Below are 19253 nucleotides of genomic sequence, written 5' to 3' on the forward strand. Positions count from 1 at the left end.
ACAATTTGAAAGGTTATGATTTATTCATCGCTTAATTTACTAACACTTTACGGCTCGTACGGTAGCTGGTAGCTCGCTAGCAGTTACACTTAAACGGATTGTTACACTAATAATACCTCTTTCATATAGTTCATACACAAAATGCAGCGCCACTCAATCTTCAGCACCCGATCATCCCGAGGCCGATCCGCCGCCGCTGCATTGTTAAGGTGTGTGTGTCTGTGTGTGTGCTGGTGCTCTCCGTCACTTATGCAAGTATGTACAACTAATTAAAGATTTTCGCATCGTTCTGCGCGCATCGTGCTCCGCGTGCCGCCCCATTTGCTACGGTAGTGAAACGGATGTGGTCGCTGGTGCCACGGTACGGTTGCTTCCCATGCTCCCGTGCTGTGGATGATGGTGATGATGATGATGATGGTGGTGGTGCGATCCCGCGCACGGCGCTGGCGACATGGGTGAAGAGGAAGACGATGACGATGAGGAGGATGCTGACGAGGACGACGACGAGGATGACGAGGATGATGTTGATGATGCTGGAGAGGGCGAACAGAACGAGCCGCTGCTGTACAGTTGCTGTGCCATCGCGACGGCGCTGGTCGGTGGCCCGTTCGCCGGCGATGGCGTGTGTTCGGCCAGGGTGGAAGCGGTTTGCGGCGGCAGCAGCAGTTGCTGTTGCGTTGTTGTTTGCTGCGACCCGTTGCTAATGCTCTGCACAATCAGGTTGAGACAGTCCAAGCTCGAGCCGGTAGCGGAGGCGGAAGTGGACGTTTGATTGTATCCTGTGGAAGCAAAACGGGGGAAAAAAGAAGACGTGTTACTGAAGGGGTAGAAGGGGCACACTATTTTGATCTAACGTATTGCACCCAGAGGGGATGGGAGACGAGAAACAGGACTGCAAAGTATTTTAAATATAGCAGAGTCCTGCCCATCCTGCTCCGTTTTCCCCCTTTTTTCGGCCAGGGGACGAGATAAATCAACGCACGGTTGAATTCATAATTTTCCCATTTGCCGACGTGGTTTCGTTCTGGGGGGTGAGAGAGCGCTCTTGTGCATGGCCGCAGTATCAGTGGTGCCAGACAGTGTGGCAATAGTGCATGGCTTTGGCACTCACGTTTGCCAAACCCTTCCTTCCCTTGCTTGAAATAGCATCTCCTACCTGTGAGGGGTATGTACCGGTCGTTGTCCTTTCCCAGCTGTCCCAAGCGCTCGCGCAGGTAACTGTTGGAGCAGCAGTTCTGTAAATGGACAAAATGAAATGAAGTTTTGAATCTTTAATGTGTCGTACGATCGCGCTGGGGAATGGAGAGGCACAGGGAAGCCGAGCTAAATGAGCTTGTAGACATGACGATAATTTGTCCGCTCAGGGACCCTCCCCAAGACATCGCCGTCGGGTCGCCGTCGTAGAGGTGGCAGAATCATCTCGTTCTCATGCCCCTCTCCTTGTCAATGGCATCGTACGGAATTTGATTCACGGATCTATCCAGACGAGGAGCGGAGTGTGCCGCTGATGGCAGTGTCCTGCGTGCAGCTTCCGTAAATGCGTGAACCCGAAAATAGATTCCCGTGCCTCGGCTTGGTTGCTGTACGCGCGTGCGTGTGTGTGTGTATTGCGGTACTCAAACGTTCATTGGCGGGTTTCTACTCCAAAAAACACACAAAAGTGCGGCCGTTGCGACGAGCTCGCGACCGAAACAAACGCGGCATTTGTGATGCCTAATTTAGTGTAAGTTATTCTAGCCCTCGCCGTGCAGCGGCGGGCTACGCCGTTGGAGCACACGGTGCGCTCCAAAAGCAACACCCGGGACAGGGCCCGATCGCGATGTTTTCGGGGTGCAGGCATCGCGTTTTTCCCCATCGAGAGTGCGCGCTCGCGCGTTTACGACGTTTCTATAACGTCAATTAAAAAAGATGACATTCGGCAATAAAATAAAATGAAGTCGTCGCCATATCTTTTAGCTTTTCCCTCCTCCTCGCCCGGGTCGCCATCGTCGTCGGGAAGCGAAGGGGGGAGGTTCGAGAAGGTATCGCGCCACCGGGAGACGCGATCACACTCCGCTATGATGGGGTGGAAGTGTGACACAAAAGGTATATATTACGCTGTCTCCTCGACCTGCCCACAGGGTGGAGGCCGGAGGGTTTGGTCGATGGGAAACCTTCGGTAAAATGAGGCAGTGAAGGAGAAGGAGGGGGAAACAGAACACGTCGGGAGATTGCTTATGTTTGGGTGTGTGCCATTTAACTCTACAAAAACATCAAACGGATCTACGGCCGCTGGGACGCTCGTGGGGTCGATCGTGTTTGAGCAGTGCGCGGTTTTGTAGTGCAGTGAGCTGGGAACGGCACCCGAGGAAAAAGATTGAGCTATGGCGATATGCGACAATTTACAAACTACTACTATCCGGAGGGAGGGAGGAGAAAAAACCCCCCTCGAACGGTTCTATTTTTGAGCCGTCGCATACACCCCACACCATCCCGGCCTAATTTTGACTACCAACATCAACAATGATGATGACGATCGTGGACGAAATGAGTGAAGAAGCACCCTTTTGGGGCTGCCGAATAGGAGGAATTGATACCCCGGGCCGTTCTTGAAGAACGAATTGCGTTTAAATCTTCCAATACAAACAATGATGATGGTGGTGTGGTGGTGCCTGCGATGGATGCTCTCGGCGATCTTTAATTGCGCACACGCCACCGTACCGTAAAGCAATTCCGCAATTCTTGTCGGCGTCGTGCCTCGTCCGAGCGCATAACCCGGTGGCATTTACGATTGCAATTACTTTGCAACAGTGACCGATGGTTTTGGTGGGTTCGTCGGCTACGTCCCCATTGTGAGGTTTCGAGTGCGAAAATTGTCAGCATAAAATGAACGATTTATGTGCGGAATCGCGTCATTAGTGTGTGGTTTTGGGGAAGATGAGATGAGAAGTGGGGCACCAGGAAGCGATACGAAGGCTAGGACCATGGTCATGAAGACTCACCAACGAAGCTATAGGTGAGTTAAAATTGATTCACGCAACAGCAGTTGGGTGTGAGGTGTTGATCGCGTTCAAGAAATGGTCTGTCATCATCGATCGAGGAGTGGCGGTTATTACTCTATTAAGTGGACCACGTTCCTTTGGTATTTGGAACGCAAACAGTACTTCAGATATGAAACACTTTCTCCGTTCCCGTATGTTCGATAAGCCCTCAACAGTTACTCAACCGAAAGCTCTAGAGCTCTAGCCTCTTCCGGCTCTAGAGAGCATGCTCGAAAGTTGTGTCTAATATAACGAGCTCTCGAAACAACATCTACCACTTAAGCTGTACAAAATTTCCACCGTTGCCTAATAATGTCCTCCATATCCTTGTTTGGTTTTGATGTACGAGGAGCAATTGTACTTAAAAACGTACACGACACATCATCCCCGTGGTGGTGTCCCGTTTTGGGAATTTGGACCCGCAACTCCCGAGCGCGCCTCTCGGTACCTCGGCACAGAAGCACTTACGTCCGGTCTCGGCGTGTCTCGCTTGAGGCTTGACGCGTTATCGTAATGCACGAACCACGAACAACAACAACTCATCCGTTCCCGGTGCCTTCGCCCCCTTACTTTCAAGGACAGGGCAATGGCAAGGCTACACAGCAGCTAATTCTCCGGGTGGGCATAAACAACAAGCCCCGGGACGCTGTAAACGAGCAACGCTGACGAATCGATGGGCGTATAGGTGACATGGTTTTACATCCACAACACTGCCAGAAGGAGAAGAAGCAGAGGCAGACGCAAGCGGGGTCTGAAACCGATACGGTTCGATGGCGTCACGTCGAGTGTGTTTTTCCGAAGGTGGCGGCGAACTGTGACCAGCTGGGAACGCGTGTGCAGCAGGAAGGCCGCCGAACGCATCCGGAGCGAGAGCGAGGGGAGAGAAGAAACTGAGAAAAAGTGTCGCCTATAATACGGACCACTTAGCGCAAGATTTAGGATGGCATTTAAAGTCACATATTACAAAATCATGTATCCGTTAGACAGTCGGCTATTTGTATCGGCGTGTTAGCAGCTCGCTGGTTTTCAGGTCTCGGTCTTTTTTTGCCCTCCCCTATCTTTCACCCTCGGATGTTCCACGCACACACGTACATGTTTCACTTGGTTGGGAAACCTTTCCAAACAATTTCCAACAACTCCCAATCAGGTTAGGCGCTCAAGAGGCTCGCTCTCTAGTGCCGGGGAAAAAGGACCCTTTTGCTCAAGTAGCTTCGGAGTATCCGTGTCACACCCGCTCACAAGGTGACAACTCTAGCGATCGACAGCTAGCGTGAACAAAAAATAAGATAAGTGGTTGTCGTGAGTGCCGTGGATGGAGGCCATTGAAGGATGCTGTGCCCCACACACCCCGTTACATTACATACCGTCGACCGTCGAGCGATCAAATGTCACTGTTGCGCGGAAAAGTTACGATCATCATCGCGATCGCGCCAATGAAGGTATCATTTTTCATACCGCACGTTCTCTCTCTCTCTCTCTCTCTCTCTCTCTCTCTCTCTCTCTCTCTCTCTCTCTCTCGTTCTCTCTCTCTCGTTCTCTCTCTCTCTTTCGTTCTTTCTGTCTATTTTCTTACGAGACCCACGGGAATTTCCTATCACTGGCATGGCGTGGCGGAATTCATAAACTTTCACTCTCCGTGACAGCTTCAAAACATTCTTCCTCTGTTAGGGAAGGGTGAGCTGTCGTTTATTCACGGCACGCCCGGCCTTAATCCAGGAGGAAATATTAAAAAATAATTTATCGAGAAATTATGGTTATGGTGCTCCTGTTTGTGTGTGTGTGTCACCCCCCGACAGAAGGGATAACACACACGCAACAATCCGCTCGGCGCGCGGATTAGCTCGAACGGGGTGTGCGCGCGCGAGCATCGACAAGCGGGTGACTTTTAAAAATAAGCAGTCTTAACATCTTAATACTTTATTTACTCGGCCAGATTGGGCCCTGCTGTGTGCCGTGCGTGCCGTGCCGGTATTGAAAAATGTCATCTTCGGTGGCAACTCCAAGGATGAACGGAGGAACGATCGCGCGCACACCAGGGAAATAAGGTTGCTTTTGTGTGTTTCTGTGTTTTGTTACCCAGCTTTGCTTCCCTCTGTGCAAAAGAATACAAAAGTGTTGGAAAATGTGACAACAAGCATCTATTTGTCGCCTGCCTCTCTCTAGTCTCCCGCGCGTGTGTGTAGGTTGTTTTTTAGTAGAACAACAAATTTTTCCAGAATTAAAATGATGGCCGATGGCATGAGACAAAACGGTCCTGTGGCGGACTACTCGTGTGGCAAAGCGAAGCGGACGATGGTGTAGCGATCTCCCGAAGGGAATGGTGGGTGAGGGGAAATTTATTACGCTAAAAATTATTTGCCCCACAGAAGCAGCAGCGGCATGCGTGTGTTTTTTGTTGGCCGGTAGCTGACAGATCGGTCGTAAAGTAGCGCGCCCACTACTGCCACTCTGCCATCACGCGTCTCGCGCGTATAAAATCCCCATCAAGCTGGGACGGCATTAGAACAGGGGGTTGAGAATGGGCAGCAAACAACGATTGGACTGCCGTGCGATTGTTGCCCATAAACCCAAGAATACGATCCATCTCTCTCGCTCTCTGTTTCTCGGTTTGGGTGGATTAAAAACAATGACTCACGAAAGATATGAACCTTTCACCCTGTGCTCGCTCCCCAAAGCACCCGGTTCTTGCTATCATGTTGCTTGCACAATCACTAAAAGCCTGTCGCGGAAGGGGACCATATGCTTCCAACGCCCGATCCTAGCGCGTATGATATATTTCTTGGGACGTATCACACATATCCCTACCTTCAACGGTGCGCGATCCGCCCCAAAAAACCGAGCGCGAATGTCAAGTGATGAAAGATCAAACGAAACTCACTCTCTCTTTCCCAAATGAATGATTAATCCCGCTTAATTAGATCATAATTTGTTAATCATGCTCTTTGACTGGTGTCTTGCCGGTTGGCCAGCGAAGCTACAAGCCGCCAGCGAAGCGATGCGAGATACACACCGTCGTGTCCTCCACGTTTTGCAGGTGGATAGATAGATGGATGGATTCACTTCACCCCTGGGCCCCGCGTGTCTGTTGAACAGTTCACCGTTGCCGAATTGGCGGAACTGGGCGTTTGGTACGGTTTGCAACAGTACGCGAGTGTTAACCTGTCCCTGTGGGGCTCGGGGATCGTTTCCTGTTGCTTTATGACATGGGTGCTTTTAGTGCCGGTTTTTCCTCCGCCCCATCCGGCAAAACTGCACATTTGCGGTCGTCAGTTTCGACACGCCGTCATAAATTGCGAGCCGCAATAAAGTTCCCCTTGGGAGAACGTTCGCCGAAACCGCCGTCACAAGACACAAGCAAGAGGGCAAATTGCAGGTGATGTATAACGCACCGTGTTTATCGGTGGATGCTGTGACAACATCAAACAGACTTCCGAAATTTCGCGTCGAATCAAATCGGTTGTTACGTGATGGATGAACATGAGGAAGGCAGCTCGTCAGGAGGAGACAGACACCTCCCAAGGTGACATTTTTAAATGGTGTGCTCTGTAGAAGCTGTGCTAACTAACATACTAGAGAAGATGAATTATGTAGTATTGGATTTCACAAAGATGTTCTAATCGAGGCTTTCAGGTTCCAAAGAATGGCCAATAATACATACTGGCACTTCAGAAATGAAGCTTTAAATAGGGTTAGCGCTGGAAGTTAGATCAGCAATCTCAATGGTCCATTGGATTGATGCATCGACTGCTGTAGGACGGAAGAGGTATAGATTCCCATCTAAAAGCGCCTTTTAAGACGCATAAGAGAAAGCTTGAATTTATAATCGCTGGATAGAAGAATAATCAGCTGAAAAGTCGGGTGTACGCCTCACACACCTTCGTTGTTGTCCTGTCGATGATGTCGATGTCATCCGCGAAGCCAAGAAATTGGAGAGACCGGTAGAGGATCGTGGCACAGATGTCATGGTCTAGCCCCGCGCCTCGGATGACACCTTCCAGAGCGATGTTAAAGAGTAGACAGGAGAGTCCGTCATCTTGCCTTAGATCCCTGTGAGATTCGAACGATTCCGTCGTCAAGTTCGACACTCTCACCTTGCACCAGTAATTTTCATACGTGTGTTGAATTATATGAAAAGTCTGAAGAGCAATCTTCATTCAAATTCAATTAGTGGGATATTAAGACCAACATAAAGATAGAGAAAGCTGTGTCTCTATTTCCCAATGTAAGCCAATTACTTCAGATTCCACTCAAAAACATGTCTCATGTCCAAAGGCTCAATTCAGAAGGGAAAACTTATTTTGGAAAGTCCTAATGAAATCATTAACATTGCATCGCTATCGCAATTAGCCGTTTAGTCGAGAGAGAGAGAGAGGACATCATACCATAAATGCCACCCACTCACTCCCCCCGTTCCGCCATACCCGTGTAAGTGGCCAACTCTAAATGTCCCCCAGTACAAGCAAATGCAAGCTAGACTCGTTCCGGTAGTGTCCAAACATTCCAACCCACAGGCACTCGCTAACGTCATTCGATGGAAGGGCAGTTCTATTGCCAACGGTAAACATCTTAATTTAAATTCCAACTACAGCTACACACCACCCCACACGCCCCCTGTCGCGAAAACGCGTCTCAATTTTTGGGCGTCAAAGGTGGAATTTGAGGCCGAGCTGACCATGTTTTACTACCGCACTAACATCTCTTTAACTACTCGGCTTGCAAAATTCTAATCCGTTTGAACATTCCCCTGCTCTCATAGTGGGAGGTGTGTGTGTGTGTGTGTGTGTTCCAGTTTAAAGGCAGGCGGCGGGCGGTCCTTGGCTGCTGTACACCCCGACAGTACGCGTCACCGAGCTGTCAGATAAGAGGCACTCGAATGCCGCCAACGAGGTGCGGTTTTGCATGAGCTGCTGCATCCGACGCCGCGGCTTTGATATCGAATCTCCCTTCTCTGCCCCTGGGGTGTGTGTGTGTGTGTGTGGGTAAGCTTTAATTAATTGCACTTAGTGTAGGGCTAATTCACTAATTAATCAAAAAGCCACCAGAGGGAAAGTGGAAACACACCGCGTCATACGCAGCACCAAGGAAGTGGTGGATGCTGCTGTACACATACAGGAGCGAATGTTTCATTCAGCAAAAGCAGCAGGCAGCACCGGATTGCACACGACAAAAATGCGTGTGATCTCTTCCCCATTCGATGGGCGGGGAACTACATTTCAACGTTAATGAACTTTAACACCTTAGAGCTTCTTAGAGATCGCGGGCCGACTCAAACCTTTGGGTCACACGTCTCACAGCGCGTGCATAAGAAGAACGTCGTCGTCGTCATCGTCGGTACGTGGTGTGCACAATTAGCACATACTCATTAGCTTTGGGGAGTGTTTTAAGTCGCTTGTGGAGTTTTAATTAATCCCAGCTGAGTTCGGCGCACCACTTGCGGACTCAAACACACACTTAAAGTACGAGACAGAGGCGATCGCGCAGTCGAATGTTGTGATTATAAACGAGAAATTACTATCATTCCTGAAAGTGCTAAAAATAGTAAACGCATAGTATAATTGAAGGGATACAATTGCCTAGCGGCCAAACAAAAAGACCAATCCTCGGGAGAGCACTAGTCTGAGGACACTGGCAGCACTACGGCGGTATAAATGTGAAGGGTGAATAATTTTACTTTAAAAAAGATCTTTCTGCAGCGCAAGCCTGGCTCAAGCCAAGCACGCGGCATTCCGCGTAACAGTAGGATTAAAGCGCGATAATCTTTTCAAATGGCCACACTTAGCTCGGCCCATTTGCCGAGACTAACCGATTAAAGCGCGAAGCCTTCAACCCGGTGTATGTGTGTGTGTGTGTGTGTGGCGTTAGATTAATTTGACTCATCATGGAAAAGCCAAACAAGCGATTTAAAATACCCGGCCCGATCGTCCCGATCGGGCCAGACTCCGCTTGTTGTACCGTGGTTGCAGCGTTGTAGAATTGTTCTGAAAATGAAAGATGACACATAGTGGTCCCCTCTCTACGTCGTCGTCGTCGTCGTCGTCTGTCGAGGCCGGATCCGGGGCGATTTGTTACCTCCCGTGGTTGTTCCGCTGGTCCGTCTGGTGAATGAATGAACGGTGAACGCGTACGGGAATGTCACACTTTGAAAACAAGCCGTTTTTCGCCCCTCGCCGCCCAGTCCCAATCCCAACCAAATTCAGGTTCAGTTTGGCCTAGACGGTTGTTGCGCCTACGGACACATACCTTTGATGCGTCGTTTCGCTGGCCACTGACAGTTGTAACAAACGCTTGACCACTTTTCATCCGGCCCGAGCGGCGGCGGCAACCACAAAGCCGGTGACCCATGGTGTGTGGTGCTAGGCAGGGTGGCACTTACATCATCTGGGAGCATCTATTGAGCCGGTTGACCTTGGGAAGAATTTGTCAACAGTGCGAGTTCCAATCGGCAAAGGCAAAGGCCAACGGGGGGGAGTCTGCCTTGATCATCCCCGATCGGTGATGTTGTTTCCTGCCATCCGTACGCGCCCAAGAATGCGCAGATTCACATTCCACCGATGACAGGAAGGTCGTGAGCGGGAAGAATTACGATTTGCTTGAAAACATCCCCCGGCTGGGCAATGTATCGAAACCACCACCCACGTCCATCCCCCGTCCCGGGATGGTGTTGTGGTGTACATCGCTAATAGAACGAGACAGTGTCAAAAAACGATCACAGGGACCCGGTGGCAGAGGCGCTTACTTTACATGATCGTTTGTGAAGTGCACAGGTATTTCACACAAGGGAATGTGAGCTGTTTGTAATTAGCAGCCGCTCGGAGAGGCCATTAACTTCACGTACGATAAGATGGTCTGTAGTCTGTAGCAGATTTACGGCGATCGGTCGGCTCTAATCGCTTAACGATTCCGGGAACTGACAGAACGTACACAGATGACTTGGCGGGGTTATAAGAGTCTTAAAACAGAGAGTATGTGAGTGAAATGATCACATTTTAGCAACAAAAAAGACACTCTTTGCAGTAATGTAGGCTCTTTAGATATTGTTGGGTTATCTCTCTGCAAAGAACCTGGTACCAAAACCATGCAAACTCTGTGTATTCTCCACAGAAGAACAGAATGTTTAACATCACTACGATATTTTTCCAAGCATGTAGATCTACAAGCCAAAACCCCAAAACACCTTGTACCCTTGCAGCAGAACCAGCATGTTGTGCAGTGCGCACTACACTCGCATAACAAAAAAAAAAGATCAAGGGAAATGGTTCATTTCCTGGGCACGGACGCGTGTTCGGAGAAATCTGCGACAAACGATGCTACGGGATGTAAGATTACACATCACAGCCGAAAAAAAAACCCACATTTCATACTGCAACCATGCATGTTGCGTCGATAGGATGTGGAAAACCGCGCGAGTCTTGCGTGTGGTACGAAAATAAGAAGCCCTAGGGTACGGCACTCCACTCCAACTCACGTAGTAGTACCACATTACGGGCGGGGGAAATGGAAAAATATTTGAGGGATATGCTGTTTTTTTCGCTCTGCCTCTCTCTCTCTCTCTTTCTCTCCCTCCTTCACTAGCACGCTTCGCTTTTCGTCCGTATCGTCTCACTCGTGTTCCGCTTTTTCCTTCCAAATGTGACATTTTTCATCATCCCGCGTAACTTTACGACCGCGGCGGACCAGAAGATTAAACGAACGATAAAGTAAAAACGAAACGATCTTCGTCCGCCGCTCTGGGTAATGCGCCGGTGATCCGCACAAGCAGGGCGCAACAGATGCGCGCATCACCTTCTCATCATCGCGGGCGCGGGCTCGCGTGCAGTATTTGCACTGGGTGTCTGGGGCGGTTCGGCTGGGAAAGGATCATCCACCACGGCACACGACGCGGCTGGAAGGCGTCACAGAAGCGCGCCACGGTCTCTCTTAGGGGCACATGTGAAGACAAATTTATCGAAACATGCAATTAAATCTCATTAAAAACGATGTACTGGCTGAAAAGTTGCGCCATTGCGCAGTAGTGCAGGCAGGCCCATCGCATCACCGTGATCATCAGCATCATCATGATCATGATCCTCGTGAGTTCAGCAAGAGAGATTTGAAAGGAAAGGGGGCATCTTTTTGATTCCAAATTTAAACATGTGAAGCGGACGCAAGGAACGGATGATATCTCGGCATCAAGTCTTGCATTGCGAATCGACACCCCAGCTCCTTGTCTCTTTCCCTGGTCTCCTTCACCAAGACACTTAAACGATGTTCTCGATCATACAGGGACACACCTAGGTGAGGGGGAACGATATGTATTGCTTCTTAATTGTGATCGATCGTTTCCTACTTTCCTTCCCAGAACCACCAGAGAGGTTGCTCAACTTCTTGCAAATGGATATACACCCAGCAGCAGGCAAGAGAATAAAGTTATCGAGCCGTGTAACGATCCCTACTAAGCCTCCTACCCGTTTCCCCAGTGGTCCGAGTGCGTGTGCCAGGCGCGCAACCCAGCGTCCCATCGGGTGTGACGATCCATGTCATGGATGAACCGTGCGACAGCGCGTCGTGTGCGGTTTGTTTGCTCAAGTTGTAGCCCCATCCGTCCCCTCTCGGGTTTCTTTGGTTTGCCCCGGGTCGGGTTTAGAGATAGAGCCCGCAAACTAGATAGTACGCGACGAGAGGTGAGATTCCGGGACGTCTGTCAACCGTACAGTGTGACTATGTGCCTCAAGCGGGACGGTAGAGGGCACAGACACACAGTGACAGTGACACAGTGTAGCAGGCCCGGTATCGAACCCGGTAGTTAACACACGCATCGTTGGCCGGCGTCCCACACTATTCGGTCGAGGCGACAACTTGCACGGCCGACCCTTGACTCTGGAGAGGTTGGAGTTGATTGCCTATGCCCTATACCGTCACGTACGTGCGTTCTACCGGGCCGACGGGCACTCTCGATAATAATATCTTCTTCTACGGTGTGGCTAATTGTACTGCCTACCGTCGCTGACATTTGTCGTGACAGTTTGACATATTATGACTAGCGAGGAAATAAATGATTGGACATTTCTCATCACCGAACTCTCTCTCTCTCTCTCTCTCTCTCTCTCTCTCTTTCTCTCTCTCTCTCTCTCTCTCTCTCTCTCTCTCTCTCTCTCTCTCTCTCTCTCTCTCTCTCTCTCTCTCTCTCTCTCTCTCTTGTTAGTCGATCGCCGAGAGGGCGCGCTGGACGAGTTTGGAGCAGTGATTTTGCTGACAAAAACGCACAGTAAAATGGTCCAGAATTGCATTAACATTCCTAACCGGGGGAACGTTTTCCCTAAAGAAGATGGTGTAGGCTAAAGATGGAACTAATTATGTTTTCAACGCCGGATCTTCGCACCGTGCCGTGACACAGTCGCCGTGAAACCTGCGTCGAGGGTTACAGCACCATCTTTTGCTAAATTCGTGCAAAAACACACAGGCGAAAGAATTTCACACATCCCACTACTGATGCACGTTTGCTTCTGCCAGGGCCAGAGAACATTAATCTTCCAGCAGCAGTAGTAGCAACACTGGCACAAAACAGCAACATGGCGTGCGCGGAATGGAGTGTTTGTTTTTTTTTTAGGCAGAGGTAAACCTGTCGGGCAATATATAGGGTCGTTCCGCCGTAATGATACAAAGTGAACACCGGTCCTGGTTTGGTAGAGAGAGAGAGAGAGAGGGCTGATGGGAGACCACACGTACAAAACCGAGGGCCAAACGATTAATGAAATCGGTGGTCCGTTCGCGCAGTGTCATAAATCTTTTCCCGGTTCACTTGTCAACCCGCCGACCATTGGGAAGGGAAGGAAGAACACCGAACAAAATGGCAAACAGATTTCACCAGATCCAAAACCTCTGGTACTTTGTGTAACACCATCTCGCGATCACGACCAACGAGATCAACTAGCCAAAAACCAAAAAAAAAGAAGCCTCGCCTCCTCATCATAACACACCATATGGCAATCGCGTATGTTTATCAACAAACAATTAAATCACGATAAATTTCCCCTTCGCGCTCCCCATCTGGGCCGTTTCTTAACGCCGTTGCTGGAAAAAAGCGCAACAAGTGCACGCCATCGCCGAACGGAACGCCGCCTAGCTGAGATCGGCAAACGAGCGGTGGGCCCAGCTGTGAAGTGATACGCGACAAACAGCACATTTACGGGCGTTAATTAGTCGCCTTTCCATCCCTTTTAGACAGCGCCAACCGCTTACCATGTAGTCCTGGGGTGTTGAGAGACCTGCGCCACTACCGTTGCTGATGATATCCGAGCCTTGGTGAAGAGGCGGTGTTTCCTGGTGGAGAGGGAAGATGTGTGGTGGTGTGTATTAGTGAAACACAGAGGGGGTGATGATCACCGGGGAAGGATAATGGACACGAGGGTGCTACTTACATCCAACAGCGCCTGCAGGCTGTCGATGTACTCGATCGCATTGCGAAGGATCTCCACTTTCGGCAGCCGCTGGTTTGGGTTCGTGCTGGTGCGTCGCTTCAACACTTCGAATGCTTCGTTTACCTGCAAGGTGAGTGAATGGGAGTTTAAGGTAAGATAAGTGAATCTGTTATTTTCTTTACTTATGTAAAACAAAATCACACTGATTTGGATGTGAAAATATACTTAAAATATAGAATTGTTGATCTTATGTGTTTAGGGCCTTCAGGGTATTTAAGGATGACACACGGTACATTCTAAAGCACGGCGTAGAAGATTGTACACTTTTATACAAGCCCTTTACTAAGGTAATGGTAACATTACTACATCGAGAGTAGCACAAAGACGACTAGCAAACACCGTGCAATTAAGTGTTTTGTGGGAACAGATTTGAACCAAGTTCACTTTCAAAGATCACTCGTTTGCTCTAACGCGAGTTTGAGGCATTGGCGAGCATTGGTGCTAATGAATAGCAATAAGATAATCATTCGTTTTATGGACAGTTTTTTTTTATGTTTGAAAACATCACACTAGTCAGGTTTAATTGCTAAAGGAGTAAAACATTGAAACCTCCAATTATCAATACTTTCCTAAACTGATCGATGTGTAGGAATTTGACTTAATCCTTAAACAAATTACAACGTTTCATCTGACTTAGGCATTAGTTAAAGCTGAGGTATAACTAATCAGCTTCTTCTTCTTCTTCTTCTTTCTTCTTCTTCTTCTTCTTCTTCTTCTTCTTCTTCTTCTGTTGTCTGCTAGTACCGTTGTCGGCCAAGGTCTGCCTTTGCCACTAATAAGCTTGGCTTTCAGTGATTTATTTAATACCATAAGGTTGATTTAGACCTTGCGTGAAAGTAATCGTTAAATTTTGTGTGTTTTTTTATGTGTCATATTTAAAATATTTATCAGAATATGGCTTATCGTTCACCAAAAGAAAGGATATAAAATTCCCTAACAATTTATACTGTAAAACATGTTAAAACAATGAATTAAATGCATTTCATTGTCATTCTCCGCTTTGTTCACAGTCTGAACCGCGTGCTTGAATATCCTTGCTTTTGGTGTACGTTAAGCCATATTGTGGCCTGTAATTTTTATAATTTTTAATGAAATGTAGCATAAAAAAACACCAAATGTCACGTTCATTGGAGCTGTAACTCGACCAGTAGCAGGATAGATAGTCAGTCCTGCGTATGGGGACACGGTTCATTCGGGGCTTGAACATATGAAGTTGGAGTTGTCTAATCAGCTAGTATCCCAAAATCACTCGAAGATGAACAATTGCAGCAGTTTCCTCGTCGACTGCTTTAATTAATTTCATGAGTATGATGAATTATTCAAAAAATATCCAAAAAGTCACCATTAAAATATCATTTTTGGCCATCGCTTCAACAGTTCCCGCTACTATCGCGTTTCTAAACTAAACATAGCAAAACTGGGTTCGTTAAAACGTATAAAACATGCAGTTAATTGCCTTTTGAAACACTCAAAGTAGCTCCAACCTTACTATTCTCTCTCTCTTAACCTGAAGTAATCGGAGCATTGTCGTATTTCAAACATTTCTGCAAAGTGAGAACCGGATGTATATGCCATCGGTGAGGATATTAACCAGACATCCAGCTACAGTAACACAATGTAAGTGTAATTCCATTTTTGCCACCATTAACCATACACTTCATTCATGGAAATATTCTCAGTTGCGTTAATCTTGTTGTTTCACCAAAGCCCTATTTTCCAAAACATGATCCACTTAATAACATTCATTGGTGCTACATTCCAATAAAATCATGTCTTTCGCAGACAGCGCAGTTTCAGTTGTTTGTCGCGGCGGATGTAAACGCGTGCCTCTCCGCGGCACTGTGACACTAACCTTCCGCAACCGACGCCGCTCGCGCAGGGTGGCCGCTTTCCGGCGATCGACCGCGACGCTCTTCTTTTTGCACGCCTTGCAGGCCCACGTCAGGCACGGCCGGTTCGGGCTGGCCATGCAACCGGCGGCGGGCGCCAGCACATGCTCCTCCGAGCTGAGACTGTTGTCGTCGTAGTCGGTAAGCTGCAGCTGTTTCTGTCGGATATGAAGTTGCTGGATGTTGAGTTTCAGCTTCTGCTCCGCACTAAGATCATGTAAGTAACCGCCATTGCCTACACCACCACCACCACCATTATTAGCATTACAACTACCACCATCACTACCACCATCACCACCACCGTTTTCGATAAAATTTGCACCACCCGGCCCCACCATACCTCCCTGCAGCGAGAGGACACCTTTTTGCTGCAGGCCCACACCATTCACCGCACCAAAGTTGCCGGTAGCGCCGTTCGCTTTGCCGTGCATCATCGACGACATGATGCCTGTGCCGGTAGGCATCAGCTCGCCGTAGGACCGATGCTCCACCTCGTACCCCTGCTTGAAGCAGCCGGCCAGCTCACTCTTGACCGCCGACTTGCGGCCCCCGGCACGATTAAACTTTGTCATCACACAGATTCGTTCCCCCCCTCTGCAACAACCCCCGAAACAGTCGTCGTGTCACACAAACGCTACACCCCGTTCCCCTGCGCACATCAATTCAACCCTCCACGAGCATGGGGTGAGATTAGAACCGTCGTCGGGTAGTGTGAATTCTTGGAAAAGAATCTTAGCACAAGACGGCGAACACACACACACACACACGCGCGCGGACACTGAGCGGAGGACACGTACGCGAAACAGACGGAAGGAGACACGGAGAGCGCGAGATACCTTCGTCAAGGAAAAGCACGATCAGTACTGATCGCCCTGTGTGCCGGAAAAGCGTGACAGCGTGCGCTCAGTCCCGGGGGTTGCGTGTGCGCACGGTCGTCCGTGATTGCGCGTGCGAACGAGACGCGTCCTAAGGGTGTGTACGGGTTTAGGGAAAATGTTCAGAAATGTTTGTGTGTGCTCTCGTTGCGGCAAAGCGAGACAACTGGTCGTTGCCATGTTTTGGTTGATCAATTCGTCCCATGTTTCGTATTACTGGAAACAAGGATCCTTGGGTTTTTATCGATCCTTGGGACCGTGTGCTGCGGGTGGTGCCCGGTGGTGTATAGCCAGTACAATTCATAAGCAGCTGCACTCGCAGCATACTCAATTCTCAAAGGCATGGCATCAATTTACACATGCTACTGGCTATCACTTTTCATGTTACGGCGTTGCGTGTTGAAAGGAAACAATTAGTACGAAAATGTGTTTGTTTTGATTGCGAGTGTCATTGATGGGCTTTGGGTAGGTGAAAACCTAACACTTTCGGAAGGCAATCTGAGGCCAGCGAGGGATAGGATTAAAACTAATAACCATTCAGTCCGATCGATTAGCTCCTCCCATGGGTCGGAAAATTGAGGGAAAACGTCGAGCGTTCTCGCTCTTTCGTAGAAGTTTCCCAGGCACTTGAAAGCTTGAAGCTGCTGTGTGTATGCAAGATGATCTACTTTCAGGCGTAATAACGGTAGCGAGATATGTGAACGGATGTAAATATACTTGTTCTATTAGGACAAATGGAAAAATGAACATTTTCAACGTGAAATAACCGTTCAAATGTCGGTTCGATGCCGGATGCAGGTTTGCGGTTAAACAACAAACCTCCCTTATGTCCCAAAATTTGTCATTTATCTTGATGAGAGATATTAGAAATACAGGAGACAATTTTTCTTTAGCGGAAGAATCGGTGCAGATCTAGCTAGGCCTGCCTGTGGTGCGACTAATGAGCTTTCCTATCAGTGACTTACAAGGTCTACCAAGTCAGTATGCGATTTGTGCTGCATAGTTTGTCGCTCAAGAAAATGAGTTTGCCACGTACAATACGTCACATTTGACACATTTTTATACATTTCTTGTACACAAAAGGGAAAGGGAAGGCTTAAGCTTTACGATGGTGTGTGTGAATCATAACTCGCTCTATTTACTAAATTGTTAGCATTTAACAGCATTATCATTAGCAAATGCAATCAAAACTGGTTTGTTTACATTTTTTCGTGCTTAGATTTGACAGTTCGCACTATGTTGTCATCGTGACGTATCAAACAAAATATAGGCTTGGTGAAAATTAATTTTGGGTTAGTAAAAATTCGTCCCACAAAATCAATTTCGTTCATGATTGATTATGCAGCAGCACCCATGAAATGGTAAACCGTGTGTATTATTGTAACTACTCATTGCAAAAATGTCAGTCCTACGTATAACGGGAACGGTCCATCCGAGGTTTGAACCCATGATGGGTGTGTTGGTAAGTCGTACAAGTAGACCACTGTACCATGGAATCGGCCGAAATGCTTCATTGCAATTCAAATGTCTGACTCTCTACACAGAGTAGTCTCGATCTTTTTTTTTTTTGAATAGTGTTTTCCAATTAAAGTGGGAATACAGGGTTTCCCACGATTTATTGGTTGGATCCCATCAATTTTTAGTGAGTTCCCATATTTTTTTGGTGCGTTCCCACGATTTTTTGGCCGTTTCCCAGAATTTTTTGGTCCCATTGTATTGATATCGAAGCGGAAAATACCAATTTATTATGGGAACGAACCAAAAATCTATGGGATACGACCAAAATATCGTGGGAACGCACCAAAAAATCATGGGATCTGACCAATAAATCGTGGGAAACCCTGTAAAATCTCAAAAAGTCGAGCAGAAAAGTAGCAAAATAATTAAATGAATCATATACACTTTTCATGGCGAATTGAATTTCGACACAAACACTTAAAAGATTGAACGAAATTTATCAGTCTTCCTCAGAACGTACTGATCTCTTAACTTGATGATTTTTCTATCCAATCGGACTTAATGCACATGTTTTTTCTAAGAGAATATAGAGGCAATTAATCATACGACTTTTCAGGCATAATATGTGAAAGTGATCCTGTGATTCTCCGATTGTGCTTAGTTTTATAAAAAGTTTTTTGTTAACCAGATTAAATCGGGATGTGCGCGGACGCACTTCCCGGCTACCAAAAATTGCGCACACGAGTTATCCACATGAGGGATAATCGCAGGGGTCAACCCAGCCCAAGTGTGCAATGGCCAGGCCTCGCCCTGGGGGAACCGCCTTCGTGATCACGGTAACCCCTGTGCCAGGTAAGTATGCTTTCTGCCGGTCACAACCAACCACCCCATTCGCCGACTACATGCTACGCTAGCGATGCATAACGCTCAGCCAGCCATCAAATGCTTTTTCTAACGCCCGGCTCGTACCCATCGCAGCAACCGAAACACCCCCTGCTGGAAGGGATGGCAAACGGGGGTAGCAAAACGAACGCAGAGAAGAAAGATAAAGCGGCAGAGCACGGGCTGAAGACGCTTCGAACACAGGCACAGCGTAGACTTCTGTTAGCAGGTAGAAAATAAATCTTTAGAAAAAAGGGTGTGTTGTCCCCTTTTAGGTACCAATGTGCTTGAGAATGTTTCATGATTTTTGTGTGCAAATGCTGGCTGGCGGACTAGATGAGGGCAACCGAAGCAACCATTCAGCTCACGGTCATACGAGGGTACACACGGCGTTCGTCAATGGCTTTAGAAGAGAGATTTTTTATTCATTTGCAAACCTTTGCCAAACTTTGTAATGACGTGCGTGAGCAAAGCGATGACGTTATTGCATCAGCCGTGGCCAAGGGGAAAACGCACGCACTCGCGTCAAAGCGCTACAAACGGCATCTCCCTCCCCTACCGACGAAGACAGACGGCAAATGATGAAGCACGGATAGCACGGAAGGCGTTCTATTGCAACATGTGAAATGTTTGTAAACGGAGGCGGTGCGTGCGTCTTGTTTTAGTTTTTTT

At 48.1% G+C, this 19253-nt stretch overlaps 1 protein-coding gene, 1 long non-coding RNA gene and 1 other non-coding gene across 3 annotated transcripts; 1 reads left to right on the plus strand and 2 right to left on the minus strand.

Moving 5' to 3' along the window:
* Positions 1–4: 4 nt before the first annotated feature.
* Positions 5–16860, minus strand: LOC121587957 (myogenic-determination protein). The gene is made up of 5 exons (XM_041905359.1): positions 15330–16860; positions 13418–13540; positions 13239–13319; positions 1157–1235; positions 5–779 (listed from the first exon to the last, which is right to left on the minus strand). The coding sequence occupies exons 1-5, from the start codon at positions 15936–15938 to the stop codon at positions 325–327; spliced, it is 1347 nt and encodes a 448-aa protein (XP_041761293.1). The 5' UTR covers positions 15939–16860; the 3' UTR covers positions 5–324.
* On the plus strand, positions 13464–15408 carry LOC121587964. The gene is made up of 3 exons (XR_006004141.1): positions 13464–13547; positions 14991–15094; positions 15260–15408. It is a non-coding gene; the product is annotated as an uncharacterized LOC121587964 (long non-coding RNA).
* Positions 16861–18393: 1533 nt separating the features above from the next.
* On the minus strand, positions 18394–18559 carry LOC121591188. The gene has a single exon (XR_006004521.1). It is a non-coding gene; the product is annotated as a U1 spliceosomal RNA (small nuclear RNA).
* Between the last annotated feature and the right edge of the window lie 694 nt (positions 18560–19253).

The sequence above is a fragment of the Anopheles merus genome, chromosome 2R, assembly GCF_017562075.2.
Source record: "Anopheles merus strain MAF chromosome 2R, AmerM5.1, whole genome shotgun sequence".
Lineage (NCBI taxonomy): Eukaryota > Metazoa > Arthropoda > Insecta > Diptera > Culicidae > Anopheles > Anopheles merus.